The 27873-nt window shown below is 51.6% G+C and overlaps 13 protein-coding genes and 1 non-coding gene across 14 annotated transcripts; 7 read left to right on the top strand and 7 right to left on the bottom strand.

Moving 5' to 3' along the window:
* Positions 1–1193: 1193 nt before the first annotated feature.
* F5J12DRAFT_719539 (uncharacterized protein) lies at positions 1194–1624 on the top strand (the record flags this gene model as incomplete). The annotated part of the gene is made up of 4 exons (XM_051741178.1): positions 1194–1249; positions 1300–1370; positions 1422–1490; positions 1548–1624. The coding sequence occupies 4 exons, from the start codon at positions 1194–1196 to the stop codon at positions 1622–1624; spliced, it is 273 nt and encodes a 90-aa protein (XP_051600760.1).
* A 166-nt stretch (positions 1625–1790) lies between these two features.
* On the bottom strand, positions 1791–2550 carry F5J12DRAFT_905129 (ribosomal protein S10 domain-containing protein; the record flags this gene model as incomplete). The annotated part of the gene is made up of 2 exons (XM_051748624.1): positions 1791–2421; positions 2477–2550. The coding sequence occupies 2 exons, from the start codon at positions 2548–2550 to the stop codon at positions 1791–1793; spliced, it is 705 nt and encodes a 234-aa protein (XP_051600759.1).
* Positions 2551–3581: 1031 nt separating this feature from the next.
* On the top strand, positions 3582–5197 carry F5J12DRAFT_719500 (kinase-like protein; the record flags this gene model as incomplete). Its single annotated transcript, XM_051741174.1, has 6 exons — positions 3582–3642; positions 3694–3974; positions 4114–4369; positions 4423–4578; positions 4685–4736; positions 4942–5197. The coding sequence occupies 6 exons, from the start codon at positions 3582–3584 to the stop codon at positions 5195–5197; spliced, it is 1062 nt and encodes a 353-aa protein (XP_051600758.1).
* Positions 5198–6174: 977 nt separating this feature from the next.
* Positions 6175–7524, bottom strand: F5J12DRAFT_905127 (PAP2-domain-containing protein; the record flags this gene model as incomplete). Its single annotated transcript, XM_051748623.1, has 3 exons — positions 6175–6434; positions 6463–6730; positions 6778–7524. 3 exons carry the CDS (start codon positions 7522–7524, stop codon positions 6175–6177), a joined length of 1275 nt encoding a protein of 424 aa, XP_051600757.1.
* An 848-nt stretch (positions 7525–8372) lies between these two features.
* F5J12DRAFT_49538 (uncharacterized protein) lies at positions 8373–10118 on the top strand. The gene is made up of 6 exons (XM_051739706.1): positions 8373–8665; positions 8721–9017; positions 9071–9296; positions 9350–9565; positions 9622–9745; positions 9798–10118. Exons 1-5 carry the CDS (start codon positions 8455–8457, stop codon positions 9716–9718), a joined length of 1047 nt encoding a protein of 348 aa, XP_051600756.1. The 5' UTR covers positions 8373–8454; the 3' UTR covers positions 9719–9745; positions 9798–10118.
* Position 10119: 1 nt separating this feature from the next.
* F5J12DRAFT_935375 (Aldehyde/histidinol dehydrogenase) lies at positions 10120–12789 on the top strand. Its single transcript, XM_051749610.1, has 16 exons — positions 10120–10441; positions 10504–10565; positions 10618–10794; positions 10848–11079; positions 11132–11146; positions 11199–11222; positions 11277–11372; positions 11434–11496; positions 11547–11597; positions 11678–11748; positions 11801–11847; positions 11901–11917; positions 11969–12004; positions 12059–12213; positions 12267–12343; positions 12403–12789. Exons 1-16 carry the CDS (start codon positions 10265–10267, stop codon positions 12456–12458), a joined length of 1356 nt encoding a protein of 451 aa, XP_051600755.1. The 5' UTR covers positions 10120–10264; the 3' UTR covers positions 12459–12789.
* Positions 12790–12945: 156 nt separating this feature from the next.
* F5J12DRAFT_825067 (P-loop containing nucleoside triphosphate hydrolase protein) lies at positions 12946–14648 on the bottom strand. The gene is made up of 9 exons (XM_051745459.1): positions 14556–14648; positions 14466–14508; positions 14289–14408; positions 14002–14237; positions 13619–13954; positions 13341–13562; positions 13209–13285; positions 13093–13160; positions 12946–13039 (listed from the first exon to the last, which is right to left on the bottom strand). Exons 1-9 carry the CDS (start codon positions 14628–14630, stop codon positions 13017–13019), a joined length of 1200 nt encoding a protein of 399 aa, XP_051600754.1. The 5' UTR covers positions 14631–14648; the 3' UTR covers positions 12946–13016.
* A 57-nt stretch (positions 14649–14705) lies between these two features.
* Positions 14706–15655, top strand: F5J12DRAFT_825062 (mitochondrial inner membrane protein). The gene is made up of 5 exons (XM_051745458.1): positions 14706–14870; positions 14919–14963; positions 15020–15222; positions 15283–15415; positions 15483–15655. The coding sequence occupies exons 1-5, from the start codon at positions 14783–14785 to the stop codon at positions 15518–15520; spliced, it is 507 nt and encodes a 168-aa protein (XP_051600753.1). The 5' UTR covers positions 14706–14782; the 3' UTR covers positions 15521–15655.
* Positions 15656–15820: 165 nt separating this feature from the next.
* Positions 15821–17206, bottom strand: F5J12DRAFT_905122 (cell division control protein 4; the record flags this gene model as incomplete). Its single annotated transcript, XM_051748622.1, has 9 exons — positions 15821–15991; positions 16087–16114; positions 16138–16346; positions 16377–16431; positions 16480–16519; positions 16550–16655; positions 16708–16743; positions 16818–16924; positions 16993–17206. 9 exons carry the CDS (start codon positions 17204–17206, stop codon positions 15821–15823), a joined length of 966 nt encoding a protein of 321 aa, XP_051600752.1.
* Positions 17207–17367: 161 nt separating this feature from the next.
* F5J12DRAFT_t104 lies at positions 17368–17461 on the top strand. Its single transcript has one exon. It is a non-coding gene; the product is annotated as a tRNA-Thr (tRNA).
* F5J12DRAFT_935371 (BAR domain-containing family protein) lies at positions 17445–18941 on the bottom strand (the record flags this gene model as incomplete). Its single annotated transcript, XM_051749609.1, has 7 exons — positions 17445–17696; positions 17753–17841; positions 17890–17931; positions 17982–18102; positions 18167–18616; positions 18675–18735; positions 18788–18941. The coding sequence occupies 7 exons, from the start codon at positions 18939–18941 to the stop codon at positions 17678–17680; spliced, it is 936 nt and encodes a 311-aa protein (XP_051600751.1). The 3' UTR covers positions 17445–17677.
* Positions 18942–19071: 130 nt separating this feature from the next.
* Positions 19072–20209, top strand: F5J12DRAFT_825050 (nucleophile aminohydrolase). Its single transcript, XM_051745457.1, has 5 exons — positions 19072–19147; positions 19202–19355; positions 19420–19586; positions 19640–19814; positions 19887–20209. Exons 1-5 carry the CDS (start codon positions 19107–19109, stop codon positions 20154–20156), a joined length of 807 nt encoding a protein of 268 aa, XP_051600750.1. The 5' UTR covers positions 19072–19106; the 3' UTR covers positions 20157–20209.
* A 35-nt stretch (positions 20210–20244) lies between these two features.
* On the bottom strand, positions 20245–22515 carry F5J12DRAFT_825048 (phosphatase 2C-like domain-containing protein). Its single transcript, XM_051745456.1, has 3 exons — positions 21690–22515; positions 20534–21634; positions 20245–20482 (listed from the first exon to the last, which is right to left on the bottom strand). Exons 1-3 carry the CDS (start codon positions 22408–22410, stop codon positions 20400–20402), a joined length of 1905 nt encoding a protein of 634 aa, XP_051600749.1. The 5' UTR covers positions 22411–22515; the 3' UTR covers positions 20245–20399.
* Positions 22516–23066: 551 nt separating this feature from the next.
* On the bottom strand, positions 23067–26664 carry F5J12DRAFT_49350 (enhancer of polycomb-like-domain-containing protein). Its single transcript, XM_051739694.1, has 6 exons — positions 26368–26664; positions 25738–26232; positions 25460–25669; positions 25078–25409; positions 24856–25027; positions 23067–24805 (listed from the first exon to the last, which is right to left on the bottom strand). The coding sequence occupies exons 1-6, from the start codon at positions 26542–26544 to the stop codon at positions 23351–23353; spliced, it is 2841 nt and encodes a 946-aa protein (XP_051600748.1). The 5' UTR covers positions 26545–26664; the 3' UTR covers positions 23067–23350.
* Between the last annotated feature and the right edge of the window lie 1209 nt (positions 26665–27873).

The following is a 27873-nucleotide window of genomic DNA, read 5'->3' as shown; positions in this document are numbered from 1 at the left end:
CATGTGCAATTCGTGAGTGATTCCCCTCCTAGCATTGTTCATTCGCTCACCCCAGAATTCCGTACATGCTGATGTTCACCTCTGGTCTTGCGGACGACGTAGGTTCCGTAGTGGGCGCGTCTCACAAGTAACAGCACTCGTGCAGTGAGCTTATATTACATTTCCCTCTGTAGTACTCTCCTATTTTCCCAAAATGCTCTTGTAGCCTGCGGCGTGCTCGCAACTCTCGAATGTAATCAGCCCGTGCCAGGGTTTTGGGAGACCACGCTCCGTCGACGAAATTCACCCGGCGCACTGGTGATCTTCAATACTATCGTTACGGCACAACGAATCGAACACAAGGAGTCCATTGCTTCCATTATACAACTGCAGGGCGGGTATCTGCGCAAATGTACGCCATAATGGTACGCACTACCCTCAAGACGCGGGGACCATGGTTTAGACCAGAGCATGCACCGACGGAAGTCGCGGACACTCGTGTGCACTTTCCATAGTTCCTCTCGCCACCGTCCTCCCTGCCTGGCCGAATTGCACATCGCGGCAGTTTTGGCATTCTAGATAACTTACATTCTGTTGGGCACCCACACAATCAGCATACCCGACGTATCATTATGATCGCTTGTATTTACATGCATTCCTTCTCGCATATGGTTTGTGACAGTAATACTACTCTCATGTCTTTCTTTCTCCGATTTGCGACCCGAGGCCAGCCTTGGGCAGGCCAGCTCTTCACGCTGGAGTGGGTGGAGTGTGACATGCCACCTGTCGGGCTGCGACTCAGGGACACTCTACCATGTGTACCTTCAATCACTTGTGGTAAGAGCAATATTTTAGACTCGGAGAAACTCAGTGGTCCTGGTCATATGTGGGTTGTGGTAGCAAGTATGAGTACCAAGTCTAGGATGATGACTCAATGGTAACCATACAAAATGGTTTGGCCTGACGTAATGCGAGTGATTCAGATTCGTACTCTTGCCAGCAGCGTCTACGGAGTTATTGACTATAGACTCCCACCGTAAGTTGCTCGTCCCTTCGAAAGTCAGATTTACTATGGTTGGATTGTAAAGCGGCGGGTAGGCACAGAGGACTATTCCTCAACCTGTTCGCGGGTAAGTTGGGCGTAGTCGGGTACGCTACCCAAAAATTGACTTTGGCTTCTCAGACCATAATGACCAAGTCCACTTCCGACGCGGATGCGCTGTATACACAGGTTCCACCGGCGCATGGTGGAGAGTGGGGATTGGGATAGGTACGTTTTTTTTTGTTCTCTCTTAACGTCGTTCACCGTGAACATGTTAGAATACTCCGTGTTCTATCTGCCAAGCTCTCCGAACAAGGCTGGTCCGACGAATTGTATCATCGTGCAAAGGGTAATTGTCTTGTATTGAATGGAAAGAACTAATGATATATGATGCCGCCAGAGCGCGCACGTATGATGGACCCGCCACTTTTCAAAACCATATTGGAGGAAATAACGCTCCATGGTGAAGGTGTGCCCCAATCTTCACCTTTAACGATGCAGTTGATGCTGATACCACCAGACAAAGCGACCGTTCCAGTCAGTGTAAGGCGTGAGACGACGGCTCAGATACGACAGTTCGTAAAAGACCAATTTGAGAAGTGAATCGGCGGTCGAAGGGGGGTGTCACCGGTTGACCAGAGAACAGGATTGACACTTCTCCGAGACTTACTGAGCGTGAGGGTCTTGTGGAGACGGTTCAGTGTAATGTAAATACCACCGCTGCGCTACGGAAGAGCGTAACTGTTACTGTAATACCAATAGAGGTGTGTTATGATTGCTTGTCTGCGACGGTTTGTAGGGGCGTATCAGAATCGCTTGCCATCAACTCTTGTTGCACTATCTTGTCTGCCAACGCCCTGACCTTCGCCGCATCAGTATCCAGTCGTAATTTCTCCATTCCACGTTGGAACACTTGTTGGCCAATGCCCACGGGAGCCCTTTCCCATTTCGTCACCCGCATCCCAACACCCGGCATCATGTGCTTTCTGAGGTATTTCACCCACATGTTCACGATCTCTGGGTCGGCGTCCCATGCCTTGATGGCTCGTTTGTGTACTCGTCGTTCGAAGTTCTCCTGACTTTTCTTGTGAACGAAAGGCCCACGGATGACAGTCCACATCGAGCGCTGAGTAGGGAGGTGTACCGGCCGCGAAGCAGGTATGCCAAGCGCACTGGCTGCGTGTTCCGCGAAGTGCGCGAACGTGTCCAGTAGGAATGGATGATGCGAGCGGAAGTGGAGGGATGCCACTGGAATGTTGTGCGGGCGCGGAAGGGGCGTAGGCGGGTATATGGCACGTCCTCTGATGACCATCGAGGCCAGCTCAGGCTCCGTCAATGCAGACCGTGGCTCTGAGTTTGTTTGCGATTTGATGCTCGTCTTCAAGGGTTCATTGACGTGGCTGTGAACTGTGAGATGAGGCCTGCGAGTTGAGCACGACGCTTCTTGTAACGTACGGTGTGTTTGCGGTGCTGAACCGCGTGCATCTTGCAAGCACTGGCAGGGATATGCGAGGTGATCGAACGAACATGACAGTCCTCGTAGAGGGATTCCAATTACGGTCAAAATCCAAATTTTGCAGAGATTCGGCAAAATCCGCGATGTTCATATATGGTTGGAGTGCCGACCTTCGTCGCCGTCCATAATTCTACTAGTATGGCTGTATCGAGCGGTAAGCAGAAAATCAATTCATCTGCGGTCTGGGGATTCATTAGAACCCCCTGACCACAGACTCTTATTTCGGATGATCCAGTAAACCTCATTCAATGAAGTTTGCTGGCACAAATTTCTTGTAAGTGCGTATGTGAACCCGTGCACGTAGCTATGCTCAAGTGCGTGTGATAATGTGTGTTTCGTGCGTCTTCCATTTCCAACTACCGAGGAATGTGTGTAGCATTACTCGCCTGTCCGTACTGACTCCCTATCAGGACCATCCCTTATCCATATCATTGCAGGCACCCAGGGCAGTCGCGAGCACGACAACGGTGGGGGGGCTACATATTCAGGACACAACGCAATACTACTAATTTCCGTCAGAATGATGCTGGCATGCACGGGCCAAATGTCAACAGATATATAATGTAATGGGCGTGAGACGTTGTCTTGGAACTTGATCCCGTTAGTAACAGGTTTGCAACGTGTCCCCGGTAGTACTGCCCAGCTTGCTGTATGTTTCGCAAACTCGTGTCTGTTCAATCGGCCAGCCCGGTCTGTAGTTGGTTCACTCAGACGTTGCAGCTGGCTGCTATCAAAACGCGTGACGCGATCACGGGATCAACCGCAATTTGCCATATCGAGAATAAGCCCGCCGAAAAGCCGAGTGCTTACGTAAGTAGTGATTTCAACGCACGCCACCCACACTAAAAGTCCAAAAGTCGTCCCCTTCGCTCTCTTCACTGCTTTCGTCGTCGCTGGCATCCTTAGACGCGTCCATCGCCGGCATTTTGCCTGTACTTGACACGACATTCTTTGTACAAGATCGGTGAGCGAGATTACTTGGCCCATATATCGTAGTAGCTGATTGAAGATTCGCGGTCGGCTCCTGTGCTTCTGACAACAGACATGGACTTCACGTTTGGTGGAAAGTATAGATTAGAAGAGGAGATTGCCAACGGTGGTTGTGGTATTTATAGTCAGAACCTTCGCTTTTGCGAGTAACTTACTTCCCCCATAGGCTCTGTCTTCCTCGGTGTCCACACCGTCGCTGGGAAGGAGGTCGCGATAAAGTTGGAGCCCGCGTTGCCCCATGCCCTCACTTCCCCTTTGAAGCAAGAATCCAAGGTGTATAAGTCTCTGATGGGGGGCCCAGGTGTGCCCTGGATTATGTACTCTGGTAAACAAGGCGACTATAATGTCATGGTCATCGACCTCCTTGGTCCTTCCTTGGAGGACCTCTTCAAGAAATGCAACAGGCATTTCTCCCTCAGAACAGTCCTGTTGCTGGCAGATCAGTTGGTGAGTGAATCTATCTAATCTTATACGTTATGGGCGGAAATTTTGGGCCACTGTACACCCTTTTTTTCCATGCCTGTTTATGCGATTTATTTGCGCACCCATCTTCTCCCGCCTGTCCTATACGCTAACGTTACCTCAGCTCTCACGCCTTGAATTCATCCATTCTCGGTCATTCATTCACCGGGATGTCAAGCCCGCCAATTTCGTCATGGGCCTGCCGCATACAGCCTCATCACATCTTGTAAACGTCATCGACTTTGGTCTCGCTCGGCGATATCGTGATCCCCTTACCGGAGAGCATGTTCCTTGGCGACGAGAAAGGGGCGAGCATGGCGAGCGCCGGCATGGCGTTGGCACGTCACTCTTTGCTAGTCTGAATGCACACAGAGGTATTGGTAAGTTGGTCTTGCGAAAGCCTGGTGTTGGTATACCTAACAATGGTTTCAAGAATGTTCACGACGCGATGACCTTGAATCATTGGCCTATATGCTCATCTATTTTTTGCGTGGTACGTTACCCTGGCGTAAAATCCGTGCAGACACTGTTGCCGCAACTTGGGATGCAATCTACGAAGCAAAGATGCACGCCATTGGGACACTCGCTGGTACTAACAGTCATTGTTTGGATGATGACAGTGACGGCGAAATGGAGCTGGATCCAGGGGATGATATCAACGACGAAAATGACGCGTCCACGTCCTGCTGCGATAGAGTATTCCATTCCTCTCTCACAGCAAGCACGTACTCCCCGTAGGGGGCGGTCGTCTTCAGTTCATCCTGCAGGTACTCCTCCTATCCACCGCTGTGCGCGTACACCCTCCTCTGCATACCCCGCTGGCTCTGGCACCTATTCCCCTGCCTCTTCGCGTACTGGACGACGTGCTTCTGCAATATCTGCATCGTGTCCTCTCACAATGGCCCTTCCACGGGAGTTCCATACCCTCCTTGCCTATGCCCGCTCACTGCAGTTTTACCGACTTGCCGGATTACGCTGGACTCCGTGACATGTTCCGTACCCTTGGCGCGCGAACAGGGATTTCTGAAGCAATATATGCGTGCGATGGGCGTGGCGATATGGATTGGGAATGCGGACGTGGTTGGACCACGCCATCTAGGAGGAATAGCTCTGGCCCGCGCAGTAGCAACCAGGGGAGGGGTCGCTCTTCCCGGGTATGCGAAGCTTGTAATGCGGCTGCGCTTGCTAGTGGAAAGCAAGAGCGATAATGGCGGAAAGATGAAGTGGCGCGCCCACCCTGGTTCCCTATGTGCTGGCGGTGATCAGGTGTGATCACGCCGGTCGATTGGGCTGTTATATAGATGCCAGGGGGGCGGTTCCGTCTGGAACAGTGGCTTGCGTCTCCCTTCCGTAGACGGGATTTGCTGATGTGAGCAGCTTTCTTTTTCCTTATCCTACCATCAAGGTTCTAAGACGAGTGATAGGCACTTGTTTGTGACCTTAAGCTCCCGCTGGAGCGGCAACGCGACCTTGCCCGGCCGCATCCGTTGATATCCTCAATCTTGCACTCCATTATCCCCTACGCTTCCACCCGCGTCCCACTTCTATCTGTTACGACCATATATCATTACCATTTAGGTCGGAATTTTTGCCATTTTCTTACACTCCCTCACTTTGCTAGTGCTTGCTTGAGACTCAGCATTAAACAATTGCACCAGAGTTTTTGGTTTGTTGCGCACGTCCTATCGGTTTTCCTTTGTTCCCACCAACCGTATACCATGGCATCATTGTACCTTCTTCGTGCCGTCTTGCATGCTTTCGCTGCTACTTTATTGCAATCCTTGAATGCTAGACATGTATGCAGTATATTTTTCGTTTTTTCCCCTTTCTTATCGCGCCCAATGTTTGTATGTAAATGATAGAACGCCCGAAGATGTGCAAAACAATGTTTATGGGATCTGCCGATGAAATGAATCTCAAGTAAATAATTAGTATACATCGTAACAAGGGCTCGAGGCCTGAGGCACTGCCGTCAGGCCACAACTTCGAGAGAATACCTGTGGCTTTGCTACTATGTACGTATAAACGTCGCCGTAATATGAGTAGAAGTAATATAAATCAACCCAGCGACCCACGAAAACTCTGAACCCTCTATCTTTGACCAGTGCCGACAGGGGAATTTGCGGCTCCTCATGTTACCGTATATTAACGACAAGGTGTGCGCAAAGTGAAAAGGAGGTGTATATCACCGGGTAACTGGGGGAAACGCAAAACCCTTGTTACCGATCGGACTCCATCCCTCTGAGCGTTCATCTGGACGTATCAAGCTTGCGATGCTCGCCGTATGTCGATGCGTCCGGCCATTTCCTGACCCATTCTGCATCGACGGTTTTTTCGGCGACGAATGCATCAACGAGTGTGGTGCCGAGCCACTGGTGCTTGGGTTGGGAGAGCGGTATACGATGTTCTCTTCTTCAACCTCGTCGGACAGATCCACAGACTCCCCTGTGTCACTCGCGAAAGTCGTCCAGACCCATGAAGCCTCCTGGACGCCTGCTCTCGAGGTCGTACCGTTCATACTTGGATCTCGCGCCCCCGTACTCACTGCTTCCCCATCCACCTGCTCCACGCAGTTCGTCGGGCATGAACAAGTAGAAGAACGTGGTGGCAAGACATGCACCGCCGACAACGTCAATGAGGTAGTGGTGAGTGAGGTACATCGTGCTCCAGTAGAGCACGCTGACGTATACCCATGCCATACGCCCAGCACCCTGCCAGAAATGGGATACAAAAAGCGCAGCCTAGCGTTGCCCAAGCAGCATGCAAGCTTGGGAATGCAGCCAAAAACAAGGGGGGAGCTGCCGAAGGCACGTTGGTAGCCATCTCCACTGAAGAGGGCATCGATGCGTACAAGCCCACCGGGTGAGCCAGCTATTCCGTAAGTGGCTGGTGTGAGACCATAGATGAGTTCATACCACGGCGCGGCGCAGGGTATGAGGATTTGGACGCAGACACCGGTCAGATTCATATAGCCGAACGTCTTTGCCCACGTTTTGAGGGCAAGAGGTGGACGGAAGAGCCACAGAAAGATGGCGAGCACGATAGGGAATGTATAATGGATGACGCCGTACGGAAGCCACGCTAAGAGATCGAGGATAGGGTGAGTGAATCGTGTCAGGATGTCAGATATGTTAGCGCCATAGAGCACGGTTTCGAGAGTTGGAAGTAGAACGACGTGCACTGAGGGGCGGTAGTCAGCCGGAATGAAGCGGTTTGTGTAGAACGTAAGCAGCCATGCAAAAACTGGGATGGCGGGGAAGAAGAACTGGGACGTGAACGGGATGAAGAGCGCAATTCCGAATAGGATGGGTATCAATAGCTTGCTTGGAAATGACGGAACTTGCATGATAGTGAGCCAGAACACGGCAAGGACGAGATGGAAGACATATATTGCATCGGAGGGAACGAAGGTGTGGGCCCGAAGTCGCGCGATGGTGTCGAACGGCGACAACGACTTGTCGAGACGACCGACGGCTGCGCTGAATGCAGTGAGAAACGTCCGTGCGGGCCCAGAGAGACTCATTCGGAAGGCCATCGATGACTTTGTAGTCGTCGAGCTCGTCGCAGCCCGTAGCTGTGTCGAGCAACCAACTTCTTACAAAAAGCTGTTCTGACAATCAACGGATACAATTGCGAATGAGCGTGAGAAATGCAGCGAGCACCCTCAACGAACGTACAGGGGGTGGCTGCGGGAGTATTTGCTTCACTGTAATGCAGATTCAGTGCATGGCTAGGTTGATAGTGTCCTGTGCCAGGGAAGATGGACTTAGGGCCCTATATAAATACAGTCTTGGTGTACCAGGAACGCAGTGTTACTGGTATGCAAGACTGTAGCCAGTAGTACTACCCAGAGCTGGGATCGAACCGGCAGCCCAGGTGCTGTAGCCACTTTGCTACTGGTCAGCCTGGACAGCCGAGGTGGGTGACCTCTAACCATGAACTGGAGTGCTACCATCGCTGAGGAACGGTTACAACTTCACTGGCAATACAAAAGTCCATCCGTTGCAGGTCCATTCTGTGCGCGAGGTTGCAGCCTTGCCTTTATCTCATGTCCAAGGTCACACAGGTGACTCTATTGTGTGACTGTTGTGACACCATCTATTTGATATTTGACACGGTTGGGTGGCCCGTCGGCCCGTCGCGGGAGAGTACTTCACAGACTTGCTTCCGCGTCCTGGGATACGTAGACCCCAAGCACACGTCTTCTAGGGGCCTCCGTTCTTCTGTATTGCGACGAAAACCTTGGCTTGTATTTGGATTCACCTCGACTGCAAGAGTAAAAATCCGGAGGTCGTTCTGACTCATGCTCCCCCTCTATAATTAGGGGTGGTTTGGATCTCGATGTCAACCCCTCGGGCTAGCATGCACTCCTTTATCTTCGCTCCTCAAGCCTCACTTTGCTCTCTCACATACTACGACTGTGTTCCACATATACTTCTTCTACTCTTGACTACAAATTCTAGCAATGGCTTCCAGCAGCCCTCTTGATATCCTTACGGACATTGTGTCCACCGGTATGCCCGTCACGTTCACGCAATTCATCGATATTTTTCGCACTAGGGATGGAGCGCCGCCCTTCCAGGGCAACGTAGGGTACCTGAACCACGGCCGCAAGGTCGCTGTACTACTGTGTCCTCCAATACGTCAGACGGTGCGGGCTAGGGTGACGGACGAAGGTAAGTATCTTCAATCAAACGACTCGCACCGCGACCTTGACGCATGGCAATGTAGATGAAGCTACCAGTATCGTGGCTCCCGGTTCTTGCCTCATGGGACAGGAGGTTCCATCGAGCGAGACTATGTCAAGCTTACCGTCATCATGCGGGAGCTGGATCGACGGCTTGAGCGCAATAGGCGTCGACGATAAATTGCAAATCAATTGCGCTCAGATGACTACCTCGAACAGCGTGGGCCAGGCAACGAAGCCGTGTAACGTTGCAGAGGACTGCCTCCTGCCATTGGTGAAGAAAGTCTCGTTTTCTCCGACCGTTACACGCTTTACCTATGAGGAGTTGGACGACGTCAATGGTATTGTTCCACTGCTTTGTAATATTTTCCTGCTCACAGCATTCTCTTGTTAGACGAAGTGACGTGCAAATTGGTCCAGGACCAATGCAAATCAAAGAAGTTTACTACAAAGCTAACAAACGGGCAACATCTGTCAGCCACCGAAGCCCGATCCACTACCGACTCTTCATCGGAGAGAGCATCGAAGGACACGCAGGAAGATGTGTCTCCGTCCGTGGTTAGTGGAGCTAAGCGCTGCCGGCTTTGGAATCCTTTCCACGTTGTGCGTGGGCATCAGAAGTATGTCTCTAAGTGCCCCTTACATGGCGCCGCATCTTACCGTTCTCTCGTAGATTGGATGACCCCCTGTCAACGAGAAAGACTACACCAGTGTCTAAGAGGAAAGCGGTTGGCGCGAACGTCAGGTCGTCGGGGCAGTTTACGACCACCGGAGCTGATGTTGGGTCCCAATCATATTATGCTCCTGAATTAGATGCATATTTCTCCGAGGACGACGCAATCAAGAACTGCCTCCCACCAGTATTCCGCTTTGAAAGAAGTAATCGACAGTACGCCTCTGCTTGTGCCTTTCTCCTTCTCAGGTTGCTTACGCCGTTCTTCGTAGGTGGGATAAGCCACTGGTACAGAAAGGACCACCACGTGTCCCACAAAGAAAGATCCTCGCTACAAAGACCCGATATTTGATGTCCCGATTCTTCTGAATGAACATTTGGTGGTCATCCCGGAGCGTGCGTACTTGAGATGGCCCCACTGTATGCGTTTCACTTACACAACTTACAGTGACAATCGTCACCGTTTCTCTGACCATTCAAAGTATGATTTTAATGGCGCCGCTGCGCTCAACGAGATTACCAATCGCACACAGTAGTTTTCTTTCTACACTTTGTTTCGTGCTTAAGACGTGGACATTGGACTCCCGTTGCTCCTACGGACTGATTTCTTGCTCTGGACGCTTCGTACCTTTGTGCGCGAATACTGTACTAGAACCCTCTGCTTCATCTGAGCTACCGCGTGCTCGTACAACTTGTTTCTATCATTTGTAGCTACCTCTCACTTGGATTGTCTCGTGACTTCGGACTGTAGCTCATCAATTTTACCTTGTGATACTTCGAAATCGACGTGCCAGTTGTTAGATAAGATCAAAAGATAAGGTCCGTCGGTCTTCCGAGTCATTAACCTGGCCATCCGTAAAGTGCCACCCACCGAAACGGTTATTATCGCTCGTACGACCACAACTGTGGACAACGATGGCCAATCCTAAGTCCCAAACTACAATCAGTCCACACAGCCAGGCACCTTTGTGCACACGTGTATATCCTGATGAATCTGAGCTCGACGAGAAACTTCAGAAAGCTGCACGAGCTCAGAAGGAATGGCAAAAGATAGACATTAAAGATCGCATCGCGATCGGGCACAAGTTCATGGTAGGACTTATCATCCGTCCGTCATATGAAGCTAAAAGGTCTACATCGTTTCCCCCTGTTAGGAAGAGTTCGAGAAGATGAAAGGGGATGACTTGTATCTGGAGCTTACAGAACAAATGGGTCGGTGCGTCAAGTGGGTTAGATATCTTTTACTGTTTTGTTTAAGGTATTTTTAGGCCTGTCAGCCAGGTTCCCGGAGAGATCAGAGGCTTTCTGTCGCGAGCGCAGTACATGCTCTCCATCGCCGAGCCCAGTCTTGCAGACGTATCGTTGAAGGACACAGACGTACCTGGCTTCAGGCGGTACATCAAACGCGTTCCTCTCGGTGTAGTATTCGTTATTGCACCTTGGAAGTAAGCTCTTTCACTCCTTTTGCGACCGTTGTCCCCTTTGAAGCGGCTATTAGCTTCCCGTACCTCACTTCGATCAACGCTGTTCTACCCGCAGTCGTAGCAGGAAATGCGGTCATTCTCAAGCCTTCTCCACAGACGCCCATGGCAGCCGAGCGTTTCGCTACAGCTCTTGTTAACGCGGGCGTCCCTGAGGGGATTATCCAGGTTCTTCACCTCTCACCGACCCTCACCTCCTATGTCATTCAACACGAACTTGTGGATTTCGTATGCTTTACGGGCAGCGTTGTGGGTGGCCGAGCAGTTGAACGCGCCTGCAGTTGACGGCCCGGGGTTCAAGGGTGTTGCGTTGGAGGTATTTCTCGCTTCCTTGTAATGTTTTAGTTCGTGCCAATCATTGACGACAGCTCGGCGGAAAAGACCCCGCTTATGTACGTGCAGACGCGGATCTCGATTACACAATCGCAGAACTCGTCGACTGGTAGGGTGATTTGTTTCAACTCCAACCATTATTTCCCCTCTTATTCCGGCTGTTTACAGGAGCCATGTTCAACTCGGGTCAGAGTTGCTGCGCGATAGAAGTAAGTCGATGACCATCTTCAGCAAACGTTTTCCGTAAGATGCTTGACTTACTGTTATCAGCGTATTTATGTGCATGAGTCGGTGTACGATAAGTTCGTGGAAGGATACGTCGATCTCGTCAAGGTTGCGCTCTCTTATCTGATTTCTTTTGAGATGTTAACGGATCTACGAAGAAATACAAACTAGGCGATCCCACCAAGCCTGACACGAATCTGGGGCCCGTTGTTAGCGTTGCAAGTGCCGAACGAATCAGAAGGCAGGTTGCTGATGCAGGCAAGTACTCTCCAATCTGGGGAACCGGCAGTTCACCTCGGAGATAGTGAAAGCAGGGGCAAAAGCTTTGGTTCCAGAGGAGCTGTTCCCCATTGCTCAACCGTGCGGTTATCTGTTGTCATGTCGTCAATATCTGACCTGCGATCCCGAGAAGGAACAACGCATATGTTGCCCCTCAAGTGCTTGTGGGTGTTGACCACAGTGAGTTAAATTCGACGATGCTTTATATATTCACATCCTCAAACGCTTAAAAGCCATGGACGTGATGATGGTAAGAAACATACAGTTGCCTCATAACTCACCTATGCAACTCGTCCTGTAGGAGGAGACATTTGGACCTGTTGTCGGCATTCAGAAGGTATATCCGTTGTTAACTGTAGTAGGCTTCCACCCTTGATCCACATCGGTGCAGGTATCATCCGACGAGGAGGCGGTTCGCCTTATGAACGACTCTCCGTATGGTCTCACGGCATCTATCTGGACCAATGCAGCTGAGAACCCCGAGTCCGAGAAGGCGTTCCTCCACGTTGTTGATCAGTTGAACACTGGAACCGTGTTTCTCAACCGGTGTGTTCTAACTTCAGACTCACTGTTGCTACTGCCCCAAACATGCTTCCTAGTTGCGATTTCCTCGATCCTGCGTTGTCTTGGACTGGTGTCAAGAACAGCGGTCGGGGGGTCAGCCTCAGTAAATTCGGTATATTGAACTAACACGTAGAATATTTCATTGGGTTCTTGACTTGTCTCCTTTGACAGGTTACGATCAACTCACTCGGCCCAAGTCTGTTCACATGAAGATCCAGACCAAGTAAACATCGCGTTCTTTTCCCTCGGAATCGAGATACACATAATGATTGTCGTATATACTGGGAAATCTTACTTGCTACTTCAAGTCCCTCCCCGAAATACATTGTCGATATTATATTGCCCTGTCGTGTAAGGTTAGCATGTTTGAAGAACACCAGGTAAAAAAGACAGATAGATCAGGACCCTCTAGCGTATAATGAGGGACAGGGTAATAAATCCTCAAAGAAGCACTCGGCCTGGTGCACAGCAAAGAAATCATCTTGAAAATACTAGGCATGGACTCTATTTTACTTACCTCTGGGAATGGTCCTGGGTTGTCAACAGATGGAGGGAAATTTTCACAGACACAGAAAACACGGCTACTTAAGTCAGCTGGTGCTGACATAAGCGACATGGGCACGTGACCATATAGCAGGAGAAACAGCCAACAAGTATCTGTAACGAGCGCGAAAGGAGTCTTACGACGAGTCACTTCCGAACGGAGGGTGCTGTGGACTGGTATTCCATCGGGTAGTTTTGCAAAAATGTCAATAAAATGATGAGTACGCTACAATACAAGCAAGCTACGCCGAGTACTCTAGTTTCGCTGTGGACAACGACCTAAGCTTGACAACCTCGGTAAAATTATCAACGGCTTACTTTCGTGCTTCTTGGCATCGCCAACTTTACGCGCAGCCTTGGTGAGATCTTCCTGGATGATATATTCTCTAGGGGTAGATAAGTCACCGTACCCTGAAGTTATGATGATAACTTACCTGTCATCGCGAATGGCGAACATCCCCGCTTCTGTGACGACATTCCGCAAGTCGGCTCCGTTAAACCCATCTGTGAGCTAGAAAAGGTTGCATAAGGGTGTGGAGCTACGAACCCTGCCCACGTCGACGAACCTTGACAATAGCATCAAAGTCGATCTCGCCACTCTTATTTACCGCCTGAGCGTGAATTTTGAGGATTTCTAGCCGCGCTTGCTCATTGGGGAGTGGAATTTCGATCTTACGATCAAGCCGTCCAGGGCGTAACAGCGCGGGATCGAGTGTATCGGGACGATTAGTAGCCATGATTAGCTTCGTCCGTCCCAACGAATCGAAGCCATCCATTTGGTTGAGCAGCTGCAAGTAAAATCGTGAGAGGCTTGAGCTGAACAGGAAGTAAAATTGCCCGTTACCTCCATGAGGGTCCTCTGTATTTCTCTGTCGGCACTCGTTCCCTCGGAGAACCTTCGCCCCCCAATAGCGTCGATTTCGTCCATGAAAATCACACATGGCTCGTGGTCCCTCGCGTACCCGAACATCTCTCTCACGACACGCGCAGACTCACCAATGTACTTGTCGACGATGGCGGAGGAGACGACTTTCAAGAAATTGGTGTGCAGAGTTGCGGCTACTGCACGCGCAAGAAGGGTCTTTCCCGTGCCAGGTGGGCCATACAGGAGGACACCCTTGGGAGGTTTGATACCAACGCGAGTAAACAACTCTGGATTGAGGAGGGGGAGTTCGATGACCTAGGGGTGGATATTAGTCTAGTACAAACAGATGGCGGCTCACGCACTTCACGAAGTTCGCGCACTTGCTCGGACAAGCCGCCAATGCCTGCAAAAGAAGCTTTGCCAGGGTCTTCCAAACTCATCTTGTATACTAGTGGGTCGACTTCACGTGGTAATATCCGCATGATAGTGAGTGTGGTCATGTCGAGAGAAACGCGCGTTCCCGACTTAAGCTTCGCGGCAGAAAGTGCCGGACGATATGAGACCACGTATCTAGGTCCTGAAGAGGCTTTAACAATGACTGAAACGGGTTTCATAAGTCTCTTAAGGGGGGGAATGAAAAGGGACATACATCTTTCATCGTCGAGTTGCTTCATCACTTCGCCAATGATTTGTCCAACGGACTGGACAGCCTTGATGTCATTTTCCGTCTGTGCAAAATCCTTCTCGAGGTCCTTAAGGGAAAACCGCACTAGATGACAGGGATGTGAGTTCTCTGAGTCTTGCAGAGTATACAAGATGAGCTGACAGTTCTTGAGGCTTTGGCTGATGTTCTCGTGTGCACGCATTTTCTGAGATACGGTCATTTGGCGAGTAATCAGCTGTGCCTTTGACTTACCTCGCGGTAACTCTTCAATGCATTCTTTCTACGTTCGTCCATCGCGCCTGTCGACGTTGATGCGTGTGCGTCCATTATCGATGTCAACTTGAGTTATTGCCTTGACTGTGAACGCGTCAGTGGACGCTTACTTAATCAAGGTGTCTCGTTATGTAATCATCTCCGATTGGCTGGCGAAGTTGCCTGCCTGCCCTCCGCATTCTGGCGACACAACTTCTGCTCAAGACATGATGTCAACTTCTGTCCTCTTGCGCGCACCGCTGTCCAAGACATTTGCATCGACGGCAGGTTTCCGCGTGTTGCGATCACCCCAAGGTTCGTCCCTTCCTTCACGATTCTCGTATTCTGAGCGGTCGTTTTCAGTGAGACATGCTGCCAGTGCATCGGCACAGTACGTTCCAGGTGGACGTACGTATTCTATTCATACCTGTTTGATTCTGCACCCTCCCTAAAAACAGCCGCAGCCATCTACAAGGGTACGGTCAATGACCCGACTACCTTTCCCCCGCCATCCAAGATGCATGGATCATACCATTGGTCGTTCGAGCGTCTCTTGGCTGCATCCCTCGTTCCAATGACTGCTGCTGCATTCGTCACCTCTGTGTCTAGCTACCCCGTCTTTGATGGACTCTTCGGCATAGGCTTGGTGATGCACAGTCACATCGGGGTAAGAACCTGTTCTCCGGATCGACATGGACATCTTGACTGAACGATCGAACTTGTCCAGTTTGACTGTATGCTTGTGGACTATCTTCATCCGCGCAAGTTTCCGTTTCTTGGAAACTTCATGAGATGGACACTCCGGACAATGACACTTGGTGTTCTCGTTGGGATTTACCAGTTCAACACAAACGATATCGGTGTGTAATGCCATATTCCGTCTTTTTCCCCGCAAATATCTAACGTATTTACGTACGCATCTGGCAGGTTTGACGGAGCTGATCGCGAAGGCTTGGAAGGCATGATTAGGCGACCTATTCCGCTAAATCCGCAGAGTAAAAAGTTGTAAAGAGGTCGCTTGTGCATTTTATCCCGCATAACTCCACCAATAGGGAACTAGCTATTGTTTTATTCTGGTAATGCGGTGTTTTTCGCAGGTCACAGTCTTAAGGCTACTTTGGTGCTACCCACAAAATGACAAGGTAAGCTCTGATGATACCGTTAGGTAGCTTCCTGCGTCCGAAGAGTACACTATATTCTGGTTTAAACACTATAAGTTGTGTTGCCGGCTCGGGTGGAAGTAACTTGTTCCACTCTTAGAGCCCTCAGCACCATGGGCTCATTCTGTGACTGAAGGTCCACGGCAACGATCGCCGTTGTCGATAACACCGGAACTCCTTGAACCTTTTGCATACCCTAGCCCATCGTGTCCACTCGTCTTCTTCACTTGTCTCATCGTCATAGATACCTCCCGGCGATTCGCTGTCCCAATCGTCCTAAAGTGCCGAATATCCCACATAGTCGCATTATCATGGTTACTCGCTGCAACACAACATCGGCCTTTAAATAAAACTTGTCAGATCGCGTCCACGTCGGTGAGTAAATCCTTGGCAAGGTTCCTTCACGAATGTTAATGTTCCACATCTTCAAGGTCCCGTCAGAGCCACTGAGTACTTCAAACACATGTTGAAAACATGACATGGCCCCACTGTGGGCCTCAAGAGACAACGGAGCTCGCCAGTATCGGGATCCCAGATCCGCAACGTGGAGTCGGCAGCGGCGGAAATCAAATGGGGGGGACAGGCCGAGTAATCCAACAAGGGATGCATGCCCGGTCAGCATCTGTTGACACTAGCCGTTGCCAAGGTTCCAGACGCGTACAGCACAGCCCATCGATCCCGAGCAAGCAATGATGCGACGTATGTCTAAAACCACACTATAAACTGCACACAGGTCAGAGGAGAGATAACGGCGGTATGTGTACCATTTTTGGGTGCGCCCCGCTAGCACCCACTTGCACTCCCCTGTGCAGACGTCTCATACTCGTACAGTACAGTCAAAACTACCCGGGATGGGCATGCGTCCCCGTGCAGCTAGTGCACGAACGGCGTGGTCGTGCCCTTCCAGGTGTGATTTGTGGTACGGATTCTCGTTGACGTCCTCCCGGACAGGAAGATGAGAAACAGTAAAGTTGGTCGGGACAAAATTGTACCTCAGTCAGTTCAGCGTCTGTATCGTCTGCACCTGACTATCGGTACTCGGGTTGACCTTACGTGGTATGGCCCAAACACGTAGAGAATGATCACGACTGCCAGTGGCAACAAGAGATTGTTTCAGCCACTTCTCTCTCGTGATAACTCCTCCCTCCCCTTCGACATCGATTACTTCTGGTCTTACGATTGCGAGACAGCGAACAGTGCTAGTATGGCCTTCAAACACGTGGGTGCAGCGACCGGTGTTGAGGTCCCAAATACGGCAGTGCGGTCTGTTGAGCCACTGACGAGGATGTCCCTACTAGCGGCTAGTGTCCAGACGCCACCCTCGTGGCCGCGTAACGACTGCAGCAATTCACTGGTTGCAGGAGAGTAGACATGGATGGAATGATCATCCGACGCAGATACAATACGGCCATGCGACAGTAAGAGACAAGTGACGACGGAGGTACCATGAGCGGGGATTGACAAGTGTTTTGGATGTTCGTTAGGCGCCATCTATGGAACGAGCGTAGACCTGGACCGAACGCGCAGAAGCTTGCTCGCTGTCGCCTCCACATTAATCGCGTCTTCATGAGATATGTATCTCAGATCGGAATCGAGGTCTCCGGCCAAACCACAAACCGGACTCTACGGCCGAAGAAGGCCTCCCAAACAAAGCCCGCTTAGCTCAGTGGTAGAGCGCGTCACTTGTACTTGACAATGTCGGTCAGGGAGATGATGAGGTCGGTTGTTCAATCCAGCCAGTGGGCACTATTTTTTTTTTTTTCCCTTCCCTACACCCCAGCGAGGCAGACAACGTGAAAATTGAAACAGCGAGTCCAACACACAAACAGGTAGGCATATACAATGTCACACAGAAAGGAGGGCGAGGGGACACGGCAATATGAAAAGTATGAAAAGGGATGTAGACGTAGTCACTAGGTCTCGATAAGCTAACACCTCCAGTCCGTCGTTCATATGGGAACTTCAGTGGTCGCGTGACTTCCTATGACGTTTCCTGTGAGTAAATCCTATACGACGGAAGACGCGGTCGGGCTGCACCTGTATTCGCCTTCTGCGGCGACGCTTAGCTCTTCAATTGCTCCTTGCGCAGATGAGAGTGCTTCCGCAGCCGTGGTAAAGTAGATCAGCTGTAACCAAGTCAGAGTCATGGTTACAAGGGTCAGAAGGACACCCACCTGGGCTTTGGCTAGTTCGTTCAGGTTCTTTAAGGGCTCGGGCTAGATGCATCCGTCAAGTAGATAGTAATAGCCCCAGGAGGGAGACTGACGTTCTCAAGCACGGTCTTCATGAGCGTGATTGCAACCTCGGTCTTCTGAACGAGGTCATCTTCTGCGTTCTCAACCTCCAGTCGTGCCTGTTCTTGCTTGGCGGGACCGGCATTCTTCAAACTAACCATATTGAGTGTCAGTTGATCCGGCCCCCCCTCAACAAGAAGAAAGTGAGATTCCGTACGTCTGCTTCGCAGCGTCAAGCTCAAGTCGGCTGACTCGGACAGCCTGGCGAGCCTTCATGGCGACACCGATGGATGTCGACAAGGTCATTTGCCACGGTTGAAGATATTCAGCCCGGATGGACTCGTCATGCTGAAGGCGTGCATCGGCAATCCTTTCCCAAGCTCCAGCATATTCTCCAAGTGCGTTGCGGAGCTTGTGCTCATTGCCGCCGGGGGCACCCTGCAGGGCATTGGCACCGGTGGTTGCAGCGCGACAGAGGGCGTGAGGGAGGGTCTTGTGTTGAGCAGCGGGTGGAGCTACAGGCGAAGGGACGGGGAGATTCGTGCCCTTGAGATTGTTGGCTGCGAAGTTGGTGATACCGTGTCCGATTGTGGTGGAGAGTTCGGAGATCGATTCCTGAATTTGCACAGGGTAGTCGTAAGTCTCGTTCTCATATGCTTTGGTGATCCTGGTCAAAGGGGTGCCGTCAGATAACGGCGCAAATAAGGGGTACGATGCAACTTTACTTGAACAAGGCAATGTGGACCTGACGCAGTGCGTCGACGCGGGCCTCCAGATCCTTGTACTCTGCATAAAGTTGTCATTGGAGAATGTGTGGAGGAAATCGAATGGGTGTTACCTTGGGGCAGTTCTGTAATGTCTTCGGGCGCAACTTGGCCCAGCCGTTCTCTGGTCAACTGAACGCCAGAGTTGAAGCCCTTCGCCAGCTTGTTTGCTGACTGTGCGAAGTTCATGTTCGAAAAACTCGACTGCAGCTTGCTCCAGCCGTCCATCGGATTGTCTGTTGGTTTCTGGGCCGAACCTGAGGCTGGCTGCGTCGTTGGGTCAACGGATGGCTGTGAGACCGGTGCCAGGGGGGGCTGGATGCGACTGATATGGAATGCGGTGTCCGCTGTCCTCGTCGTCGACGCGTAAGGCCATTCTGCACGCAGACCGCCATGTACAGGGGACCAGGCTTTGATTTCTCAAATTCACTACGGTGAGCAACGACAGCGTCGTACGACTACTGCTGGTGATAACGCATCATACACAGGAATGACTTTCTCCAGCACAAAGGAGTTGCTTTGCCCAAGGCTACCAGCACCGGTACAACGATCGTAGGCTGTATCTTCAAGGACGGCATTATTCTCGGTGCAGACACGCGTGCAACCGAAGGAGAAATTGTAGCCGATAAGAATTGCGAGAAAGTGCGTGTCGTATCGCAGTATATGTCCCTTTAGATCGTCGTGCGTCGCTCACGCGTCAACGTAGATACATTACATCGCAGAATCTATTCGATGCTGCGGCGCGGGGACGGCTGCAGATACTGAATTCGTAACTGCAGCTATATCCTCGAATATTGAATTGCATGCGTTGTCGACGGGGAGGAAACCCCGCGTAGTCGCAGCCATGACCATGCTCAAGCAATATCTCTTCCAGTACGCAGGGTTGTTGCATCGAGAGATGTATAGCCATGCTTACTCCCTTGCAGATACCAGGGCCACGTGGGTGCTGCGCTTGTGCTGGGAGGTGTGGACTCGACTGGTGCTCACCTCTTCACTGTCCATCCACATGGTTCTACCGACAAACTCCCCTATGTCACCATGGGGTCAGGCAGCTTGGCAGCCATGGCCGTGTTCGAAAATGGATGGAAACCAAACATGGAGGTAGGCAGACAATCTCTCTCCCCTGCGCTGCCTAGTTGGTACTCAAATGATAACGTTCGTCCTGCCGTTCAGCGGGAGGAAGCCCTCAAGCTAGTCTGTGATGCTGTTGCTGCAGGTATTTTCAATGACCTTGGTTCCGGATCCAATATCGACGCTTGCGTCATCACGGCTACCCACACCGAATTGTTGCGAAACTTTGTCAAACCCAACGAGCGGGTTGCGAAGGAATTAAAGTATGGATTTAGGCATGGGACGACGGCTATCAAGAGCGAACATATTCGTAGCTTGGTTGTCAGTGAAGAGATTACGCCGATCAGAGGTGAGGCTATGGATGTCAGCTAGATGTTTTGTAGAAACACTGTAACGCTACTTCCATTTCAACTGCGTCTTCCAATTGATCGTCGCCTCGCTTGATATCACAAATCTAAGACTGGTGGAACCAAGAAGAGGTTTCCTCGAATATACCTCTGCAATGAACATACATGATAACTATGCAAGGGAATGTTGTACAATGCATATGCTACTGCTGCTCCAGACCATTGATGCGAAACACCACTCAGAATGCGAATCAGAACAACTTGATAATCACAGCGAGCTCCGGATTGGTTCCGGGGCCGGAGAGATGACCGCCACGAGGACAGAGATGACCGCCACGAGGACAGAGATGTCTACCAAGGTAACGTCAGCATGGTCACAGCAGTGGTTCGTGCTCGTCTTACCATCTATTTTTCCACCTTTGAAAGACTTGCCCTGTTCCCTTGCCCGGCGGGCAAAGGGAACTTCATCTTCCACATCTCCGTCATCATCATCAGTGACACTCTTTCCCCTCCTCTCTGAAACACGGCGCGCCCGCGAACACAATGCTTCACTCAACATACCAGCCAGAGTTCGACGCCCGAGTAGTCCACCTACGCTGCGCTCGCTGTCCTTCAAGAACGAGCGCTTGAATCGCACGACTTCGTCGAGGACTTCCGAGTCCCACAAGTTGTCGCTGAGTCCGTCACTGGCAAGGATGAGGATGTCATCTGCCTGCACCGGGAGTTCCACAATCTGGGCGTCACGTGGACGGGCGGACGAACGAGGCCCAAGCTGTACGGGGGTATTGAATTTCCACCACATCTCCTCACTACGCCATGCGATTTGTTCGTTGCGCACAAGCATACCCATACAATCACCTAGATGTGCAATCTTAAGAACTGCATCACATGCAGCGGCAGGAACTGGAGCAGAGAAGAGCATTGGTTTGGGTGGAGGGACGTCTTGTGGAGAGTTGCGCTGGGAATGCTGCAAAACCGCAACGAGTGCTGTAGACGAGCCCGTCATCAGTGGTACTGTCTTCGCAAGAGAGGGCATGGGAGTTTCTGGTGGTTGCGGCGCTGGACGTTTCTTGTGCACAGTGGACTCTGCGATGATGACGTCGTCGTCCTCAGGTATCGTTGCTAGTGAAGGTGTACCAGCCTCGACTAGTGGCGGAGAGGAAGACGTCTCCGCAGGCTCCGTTACAACATGAGCCTTGAGCGTATTCTCGTAGGCACGCTCGAGAATCACCAATATATCCAGTCCGTCCTCAAGGTCTTCCAAAGAATCTTCGAGTTCTTCATTGAGTTGATCTGGGTCAGCACTCCACGGCCACGAGTCATTCAAGGCTGTGCAATTAGTACGCCGGGGAGACACGCTGCGAGATGGAGAGACAGTACGACGACGAGAGTCAGCTGTCTTCTCTGCATGAAGTGTTTCTACTGAGCAATGATGCATGAGCCGTCTTGCAAATAATGCACTTGGGGTGGGTTCTTCTGGTGTATGACTGGATGCTGTCGGATCTAGGTAACAAGAATCGCATCGATATCACAAATGGGCTTGAAATGAAAAACACACCTTTCGGTCGTGACCAACCACCGACGCCATCGGCGACGCCCATGGCATTTTCGCGGACGAAGTAAGCGTCCTCACCGACTTGTACAGCAAGGCTGAGGTCTTCTGCCTGTGGGCCGCGACCCTGAAAAAGGGGGTTGTTGCTGTAGTCGTCTTTGCGGGGTGTGACGTGCTTGCTGGCTCGCTTAGGGATGCCGTATGCGCCGACGTCGAGGTGATAACGCAGGCGAGGGCGTTTTACATGCTTGCGGGAATCGGAGTGGTCCGAGACATGGATGTTGTAGAATGGGACAGGTGCAAAGGAGGAGTAAGGGAAGAGGGCGGCTGTCTGGTACGCTACGGGGGCGTGCGGCGGGGATGCGTTTGCTTGGGGCGAAGTGAGCGCGAGCGAGAAGGGCGGTTGACTGGAAGTCTGTCCATGGCTGTTGGGTGAGCTCTGCGTGTGCTGACTGGACGAGCCTTCGCCCTCGGCTTTGACAGGGAGCCGGGATGTGGAGAGGACATGGGGGTTGCCCGGCCGAGAGCTGGGCGGGGGCGGGGGTGGAGAATCGAAGAAGGCAAGTGGCCCCGAGGCTGCATTGGCAGTGTAGAGCGAGCGTGCAGACGATGCAGAGTTTGAGCGCACTCTGGACAGCGACGAGGACGGCGACGAGGATGCAGCGCGGGGCAGAGCAGTGCAGAAGCGCTTCTGGAATGTCTTCATCGTGGGACGCGGTGCACTCATTTTCCGCTGCACATTCGATTCAGCTGCGACAGCTGCCGATAACAATGACAACGACGAAGACGACGAGATTGTACTCTGACGCTGGTTGGCAGCAAAAAAATCAAAAATCACAGCTGTCGGGAAGATCCGGGTCGGGGCCAACGGAAATATATGGACCGGACCGGGCGTACATGTACTTGTACTTTGGTACTTTGCTTGTACGGACGTAAACTGACTGGACTTGTACTCTACTAACGTCGCCTCTCGTAGAAATCAACAGATCGATCAGTCGACATCCCTTCAGTTGCAGCTGAGAAACCTCGAGCGAAAAAGGTGGCAACCCCTTAACTCGGCTGGCATCGCATATTAGATATTTCGCTTTTACAATTGCAGTAAACTCCTTGGGATGTATGTGAATATGTAACAGCGAGACCTCCAGGTGATACATAGCCTCGAAGGGCAAAGACACAAGAGGGAAGACGTGAACGAAGAAATTGAAGGCCATACCTTCATGCTCTGCAGTGGAGGCCGTGGACGACGATGGGCAGTGCCGGCAAGGCCTAAACGAATTCTGGATATCACAACCATGACGTAGGGGGTTCATTTGAACTCCACACTGGAAAGGAGGTCCATCCGCGAACTTCGTGCGTAGCTTCTGCTAATCGCAGACGACATATTGCGTTTCACACAAACTTCGGTTATACAGTACTTCAATGGGCATATGTTGGAGATATCCGTTGTATCCGTCGACGCCCACCGTGCGACGGGACTTCACTGTGAACGAAGGGTCGAATTATAATACACAGTAAGGAAAGGACATAAAAAACAGAGGTGGGTAGTATAATCAAAAATCACTAGTACTAGGAAAGCTGCTACGGAGAGGAGTCAGTAAGTCGGGATAGAGTGTGTGTGACATGTACCATATCGCACGGAAACACTGAGTTAGTAGCATAAACCAGTCCTAATAACCCCCTTGCGAACTCGGCACAGACTGCTGCATGGATGGCGACGCCATCTTCAAAGTTGGCGTGGGTGGTGGACGTGGTGGTGACTGATGAAGGGGGAGTGCGGTGGACAATATCTGGGTTCCACCACCGTCGGGTACACTTCCGAGGTTTGGTGCCTGTTGCAGCGGCGACGCGACTCCGTTCCACTGCCTGCCGGGCGGGAGCTTGAGATTTACATTCGCTCCTGCACCCATTTGCATGTTGAAATGGGTTCCGTTGGGTACTAGGTGCCCGACATAAGGCGCCTGAATTTGCCGACCAGGCGTACCCTGCATCCCCGAGCTCGGATCCTGAGCAAACGCAGATCGCAGGTCTTTCATCTGCTGCGGCGATAGGCCGTTCAGCTGCCGAGGGTGTGGCGTGAAAGAGATGTTGGGGATCGCATACCCGTTGATCGGGACGTGATGATACCCATTCAGCGGAATGGAAACCGCTTGCTGGGGATCAGCTTTCAGGCGTGGAGTTCCTGATGGTTGGCTGGGCGTTTGCACCTCTGGAGTAGGTGGTATGCCAGGCGTCCCGTTGGGCGATGAGAGCTTCACTGCGTCTCCGTCAGCTATAGGAGCAGTAGCCGGAGAGGCGCTCAACCCCTTCGTCGGCAAGGGAGATGAGCTAGCCCGTTGGGAAGGTTCTGAAGAGGAAGCATTTGGCGTTCCTTGAGGCTGCACATTTCCATTGGAGCATATCCGCGCATGGGGAACCGCTGAGGGGGGTTGTATGCCTTTCATGTGGGCCTGCATCGATATTGGCATACCGTTCGGGATCGAGGGCAGGGGAACGCTAGCAGACATTTGTCTGGACGCCGCGAGTGGTGAGGTTCCGTTGGTGTACACGCGCTGGGAGTTTTGCTGCTCTTTGCGACCCATGGGCTGAGGAACACCTATTCGGTAGGGAGTGACGGGGCGCGTACGGCCGTCCTGTAAGACGTACAAAGTGGCGTCGTTATTAATGAGTTGGTGATCTTGTTCTGTGAGCAACGTCATCATGTGACGCAAATATTTAGGCTCATAATCGTCTATGAGAACCAGATCTTGTTCCTCAGGACCCTCTGGCGCGACGGCGGGATCGTCATCCTGATCGAAGCGCCAACGTTCCCGCAAACGGCGCCGCATTTCCTCGTCCTCAGCGTCACCGAAGCCATCGTCGAGTGGCTGACCAAAAGCATGTCGCCGTCGAAGGAGCGCGCCATCATCGTCGGAGATACCCATCCTTTGCATGAAGGCATCTCTTCTGTCGAGCATAACTCCACCTAAGCGGGTAAGCCGATACCGAAGGTAGCGAACGTGTTCTGGCTTAGCATCATCGCCGACATCGTCAACACGGGATAGCGAAGGTGTAGCACGAGATGATAACGACATAGCCTTCCAATGACGTCGTGAGTACGGCAGTGAGGGCCGCTGGTAAGCACTCTGCGTGGAACACGTTAACGACAAAAGCTATGAAGTAAAGGGGTAGTCACCTCCACAACATCCTCGTAGCCGTGGTCTCTTTCTTTGCGTTTTGCAAGATCGCGCTCCACGGCCGCGTTGATGAGGGCAAGCCGTTCCTTTGGGCGGATGACGGCCTCCGCTGCTACCACTGGCGAACCTGCATCGTTGTCTCTTGCACGAATCTTGAGGCCTGTTATACGACTACGAAAAGGATGTTAGGTCATGCTTATCAGGAAGGTAGTTCGTCATACCCGGCAGGCTCGATCTTCGGCTTCTTGACAACGCGTTCCTTGTCGTGCAGTAATTCTTCATCCTCTTTCGTACTTAAGGACGGGAACTTGCGCTTGAGGTCGGCGAACTCGATCCTTTTCTCCCAAACCTGCATCGTTTGTTGTGCATTCTCTTTCTGCAGATTTTCTCGCGCGAGAAGATATTTCGCCAGTTCAGAAGCCTGCGCAAGCTCCAACTGCAAACGTAGCAGCTTATCGGAGGACGTCGCTTGGGAGGCACGAGTCTTTCGGGCGGTTTTGATTTCTCGGCGGCGGAAACATATGTACGATTCATTTGTGTCCGTCTCGTCAAACTGCAACAACAGTAAGCTCGTTGGCGAAATCTAGGCAATGAAATACTCACGTTCAAAGTTGGGATTATCCGGTGACCACCTCGCTCGATCCTGCGTTCGCGCCAGTAAGGGTAAATCCCCTTCGCGATACGTAAAAGATGGAATGGTTGTGGTATCCATGGAGGAACTGCGAACGCGGCGAACATAGACGGTAGCAACGGGGAGGAGAAAACATCTTGGTAGTCCGAGAATGGCGGAAAGGACATTCCAGAGTCCAAACCCTTGTGAATGTGAATTGTCATCTCATATCGCAAGAATCGAGGGGGAAAAAAAAAAACAAGCTACTCACCGTATGCAGGAATGGTGTCTTGTCATGCGTAACCTTCTCAAATAAACCCATCACAAGCTCGAACTCGTCCTCAGTAATAGTGACTGGTTGATTACAGTCTGGCTCCTTGCCTTTCGCCTTCGCACTGCGCTGCGATAGGCCTGAGCGCGTTGTCGTGCCTGAAACTGGGAGGGCACCTTGAGCACTGGTGCCTTCACCACGAGCCTCTCCGTTGTTCCTATCGAGCCACTCCTTGTCACGCTCGTCCATGAAATACGTGAAACCATCGATGACGGCATTCGTACAGGATTCGTCGACGGTTTCAGAGAAACGTACATATGGCTCTGGTTGCTTCCAGCAATTAGGAGGATAGAACTCCTCATAGTTGTCGATGACACCGGTGGAGTCGGGTGTTGGAATGTACGCGGGAGGCTTATCGATGACGCCCCGGGTTGTCCGTCCGACGGACTGGTGCCGATGTGACGCCGCCGAAAGAACAGCCTGCAAGTGGTGCTCCTGTGGGGGGCAGAGCGCCGTGATGAGTCAGCCATCGATAATCGATTTCCCACGGAATGAGCCAATCAGAACAGGCCACGTCAGCCTAGTTCAACAAGGGCGCGACAACTGTCGACGACGGGAAAGACGACTCACGTTTGCGTCCTCAGCGTCCACGCCGGCCGTGCTAACAATTCTGGCCTTTTCCTCGTCTTCATCGAGTACAAGAGGGTCCGCATCGATGTTTCCTTGGATGACCTTGAGGCGAGTTTTGTTTGTGACTCGATTGCGGTTACGGAGGGTAGAGGTCCCCAGGCTGTGGTTACGGGGCATATCATGGAGTGCGTGCAAAGAAAAAAAGCGTTTTGCAAGAGACTAGGGGAAAATAGGGTGCTGGGGCTTTGGCGTCGTTGGCGGTGGCAGCGGCGGCGCTGGGGTCGGAAAACTGGCCGAAAAAGTCTCGGCCCGGGACAATAAACGCGTGATTTCTTGAGAAAATCTCCAACTTCCCCCTTTTGGGAAGTCACGTGTCACTTACCTCGTTCCTCTGTCCTTCGGTTCACAGTATCTACGCTAGCATACGGGTACAAAAAAAGTGCATAGTACTACGGAACGCAGACAGCATCGCCGAGGATGTTGCCTATCATTGATAATACATGAGAGCATACAATCATGAGGACATCGCGGTTAACAATGATCTTGACCAAACTTACATTGTGGTTTGTGGTAAGTATACCCTGCATACATGCTCAGTCAGGTGCGGAACTTCCACATACAACGGAAACTTACCCAGTGGCCATCCGCGGAGTGAGTCGATACGAGATACGCTTCAACCCGCGCCAGCAATTGGTAACAAGCAGGCATCTCTGCCATGCACGCGAGGCTACTCTAGAGAGGGCATTCAATGTGACTATTAAAACTGATGACGTTAACATTGCTGGAAGCATACTTTGGGCTAACGTACGTACAGGTAGCAGGGCCTTACTTCCCATAAGGCTGTGTAAGGTAGCCTGCAGGTGGCATAAATGCGCTCGACCAAAATGCATCAACGGGCGGCTGCAACGATAAGAACTAACAATGAAACGGAGAATGGAAGGCTGGTCAGCTCTGAATCATGGTTAGAGGGCGGCACATACCTGCAGTCGGAGCGCCCGATTCCATCACAGGGCAATCGGAAGGAAGCAGAAACAAAGCTACAGTAAGAGAGGGTATGAATCCATGGAGAGCAGCCATGGGAATATGAATGCAAAAAAAACAACAGATCGCAGGCTGTATGCGACTCTGGTCACTTCAACTGAGAGGGAATTCCCTCGGTCCCAGGTGTAAACGTCACCCCATAAATCTCACCGGCTACGCACACTCTATCGCACGAAGCCAGCGTTCCGATACCGCACAAGCAGCGTCTGAAGTGCGAGAGGTGTAGTTTAGAGGAGGGATTGAGCTGGGCACGGGAAACGATGAGGAATTGGAGAAGGGAATGGTGGATGGCCTGAACAGGGTGTTATGTTATGCCCCCCTCAGGTCACGGAGCGTGGTTCCGCTCACGTGGCTTGTGGACCACACCGTGTCTCAGCTGCACTGCACCACATGGCTCGCAGTACACGCTTGCATCCAAAACCGAGCTCTCTATTTATTCCCCGTTGTCTGCCTAGCTTGGTTCGC

This window comes from Pisolithus orientalis, assembly GCF_024613125.1.
Source record: "Pisolithus orientalis strain OTSU chromosome Unknown F5J12scaffold_11, whole genome shotgun sequence".
Classification (NCBI taxonomy): domain Eukaryota; kingdom Fungi; phylum Basidiomycota; class Agaricomycetes; order Boletales; family Pisolithaceae; genus Pisolithus; species Pisolithus orientalis.
The sequence above is the reverse complement of the archived record's forward strand: the minus strand, read 5'-3'. Positions and strand labels throughout refer to the sequence as shown.

Bases quoted from the DNA above. Each gene is read 5' to 3' on its own strand.
- F5J12DRAFT_49538 (XM_051739706.1), top strand. From the start codon at position 8,455: ATGGCTTCCAGCAGCCCTCTTGATATCCTTACGGACATTGTGTCCACC. The intron at 8,666-8,720 runs GTAAGTATCTTC...ATGGCAATGTAG, and splicing joins GGCTAGGGTGACGGACGAAG to ATGAAGCTACCAGTATCGTG. The intron at 9,297-9,349 runs GTATGTCTCTAA...GTTCTCTCGTAG, and splicing joins GTTGTGCGTGGGCATCAGAA to ATTGGATGACCCCCTGTCAA.
- F5J12DRAFT_935375 (XM_051749610.1), top strand. From the start codon at position 10,265: ATGGCCAATCCTAAGTCCCAAACTACAATCAGTCCACACAGCCAGGCA. The intron at 11,223-11,276 runs GTACGTGCAGAC...GTCGACTGGTAG, and splicing joins GCGGAAAAGACCCCGCTTAT to GGTGATTTGTTTCAACTCCA. The intron at 12,005-12,058 runs GTATATCCGTTG...ACATCGGTGCAG, and splicing joins CTGTTGTCGGCATTCAGAAG to GTATCATCCGACGAGGAGGC.
- F5J12DRAFT_825067 (XM_051745459.1), bottom strand. From the start codon at position 14,630: ATGGACGCACACGCATCAACGTCGACAGGCGCGATGGACGAACGTAGA. The intron at 13,563-13,618 runs GTAACGGGCAAT...TTTTACTTGCAG, and splicing joins TACAGAGGACCCTCATGGAG to CTGCTCAACCAAATGGATGG. The intron at 13,286-13,340 runs GTTCGTCGACGT...AACCTTTTCTAG, and splicing joins ACTTTGATGCTATTGTCAAG to CTCACAGATGGGTTTAACGG.
- F5J12DRAFT_825062 (XM_051745458.1), top strand. From the start codon at position 14,783: ATGATGTCAACTTCTGTCCTCTTGCGCGCACCGCTGTCCAAGACATTT. The intron at 14,964-15,019 runs GTACGTATTCTA...AAACAGCCGCAG, and splicing joins ACAGTACGTTCCAGGTGGAC to CCATCTACAAGGGTACGGTC. The intron at 15,223-15,282 runs GTAAGAACCTGT...GAACTTGTCCAG, and splicing joins TGATGCACAGTCACATCGGG to TTTGACTGTATGCTTGTGGA.
- F5J12DRAFT_825050 (XM_051745457.1), top strand. From the start codon at position 19,107: ATGTACAGGGGACCAGGCTTTGATTTCTCAAATTCACTACG. The intron at 19,148-19,201 runs GTGAGCAACGAC...CATCATACACAG, and splicing joins GATTTCTCAAATTCACTACG to GAATGACTTTCTCCAGCACA. The intron at 19,815-19,886 runs GTAGGCAGACAA...CCTGCCGTTCAG, and splicing joins GATGGAAACCAAACATGGAG to CGGGAGGAAGCCCTCAAGCT.
- F5J12DRAFT_825048 (XM_051745456.1), bottom strand. From the start codon at position 22,410: ATGAGTGCACCGCGTCCCACGATGAAGACATTCCAGAAGCGCTTCTGC. The intron at 21,635-21,689 runs GTGTGTTTTTCA...CTTGTTACCTAG, and splicing joins TGGTTGGTCACGACCGAAAG to ATCCGACAGCATCCAGTCAT. The intron at 20,483-20,533 runs GTAAGACGAGCA...TTACCTTGGTAG, and splicing joins CAAAGGTGGAAAAATAGATG to ACATCTCTGTCCTCGTGGCG.
- F5J12DRAFT_49350 (XM_051739694.1), bottom strand. From the start codon at position 26,544: ATGCCCCGTAACCACAGCCTGGGGACCTCTACCCTCCGTAACCGCAAT. The intron at 25,410-25,459 runs GTGAGTATTTCA...CTGTTGTTGCAG, and splicing joins GGATAATCCCAACTTTGAAC to TTTGACGAGACGGACACAAA. The intron at 24,806-24,855 runs GTGACTACCCCT...TGTTCCACGCAG, and splicing joins GCTACGAGGATGTTGTGGAG to AGTGCTTACCAGCGGCCCTC.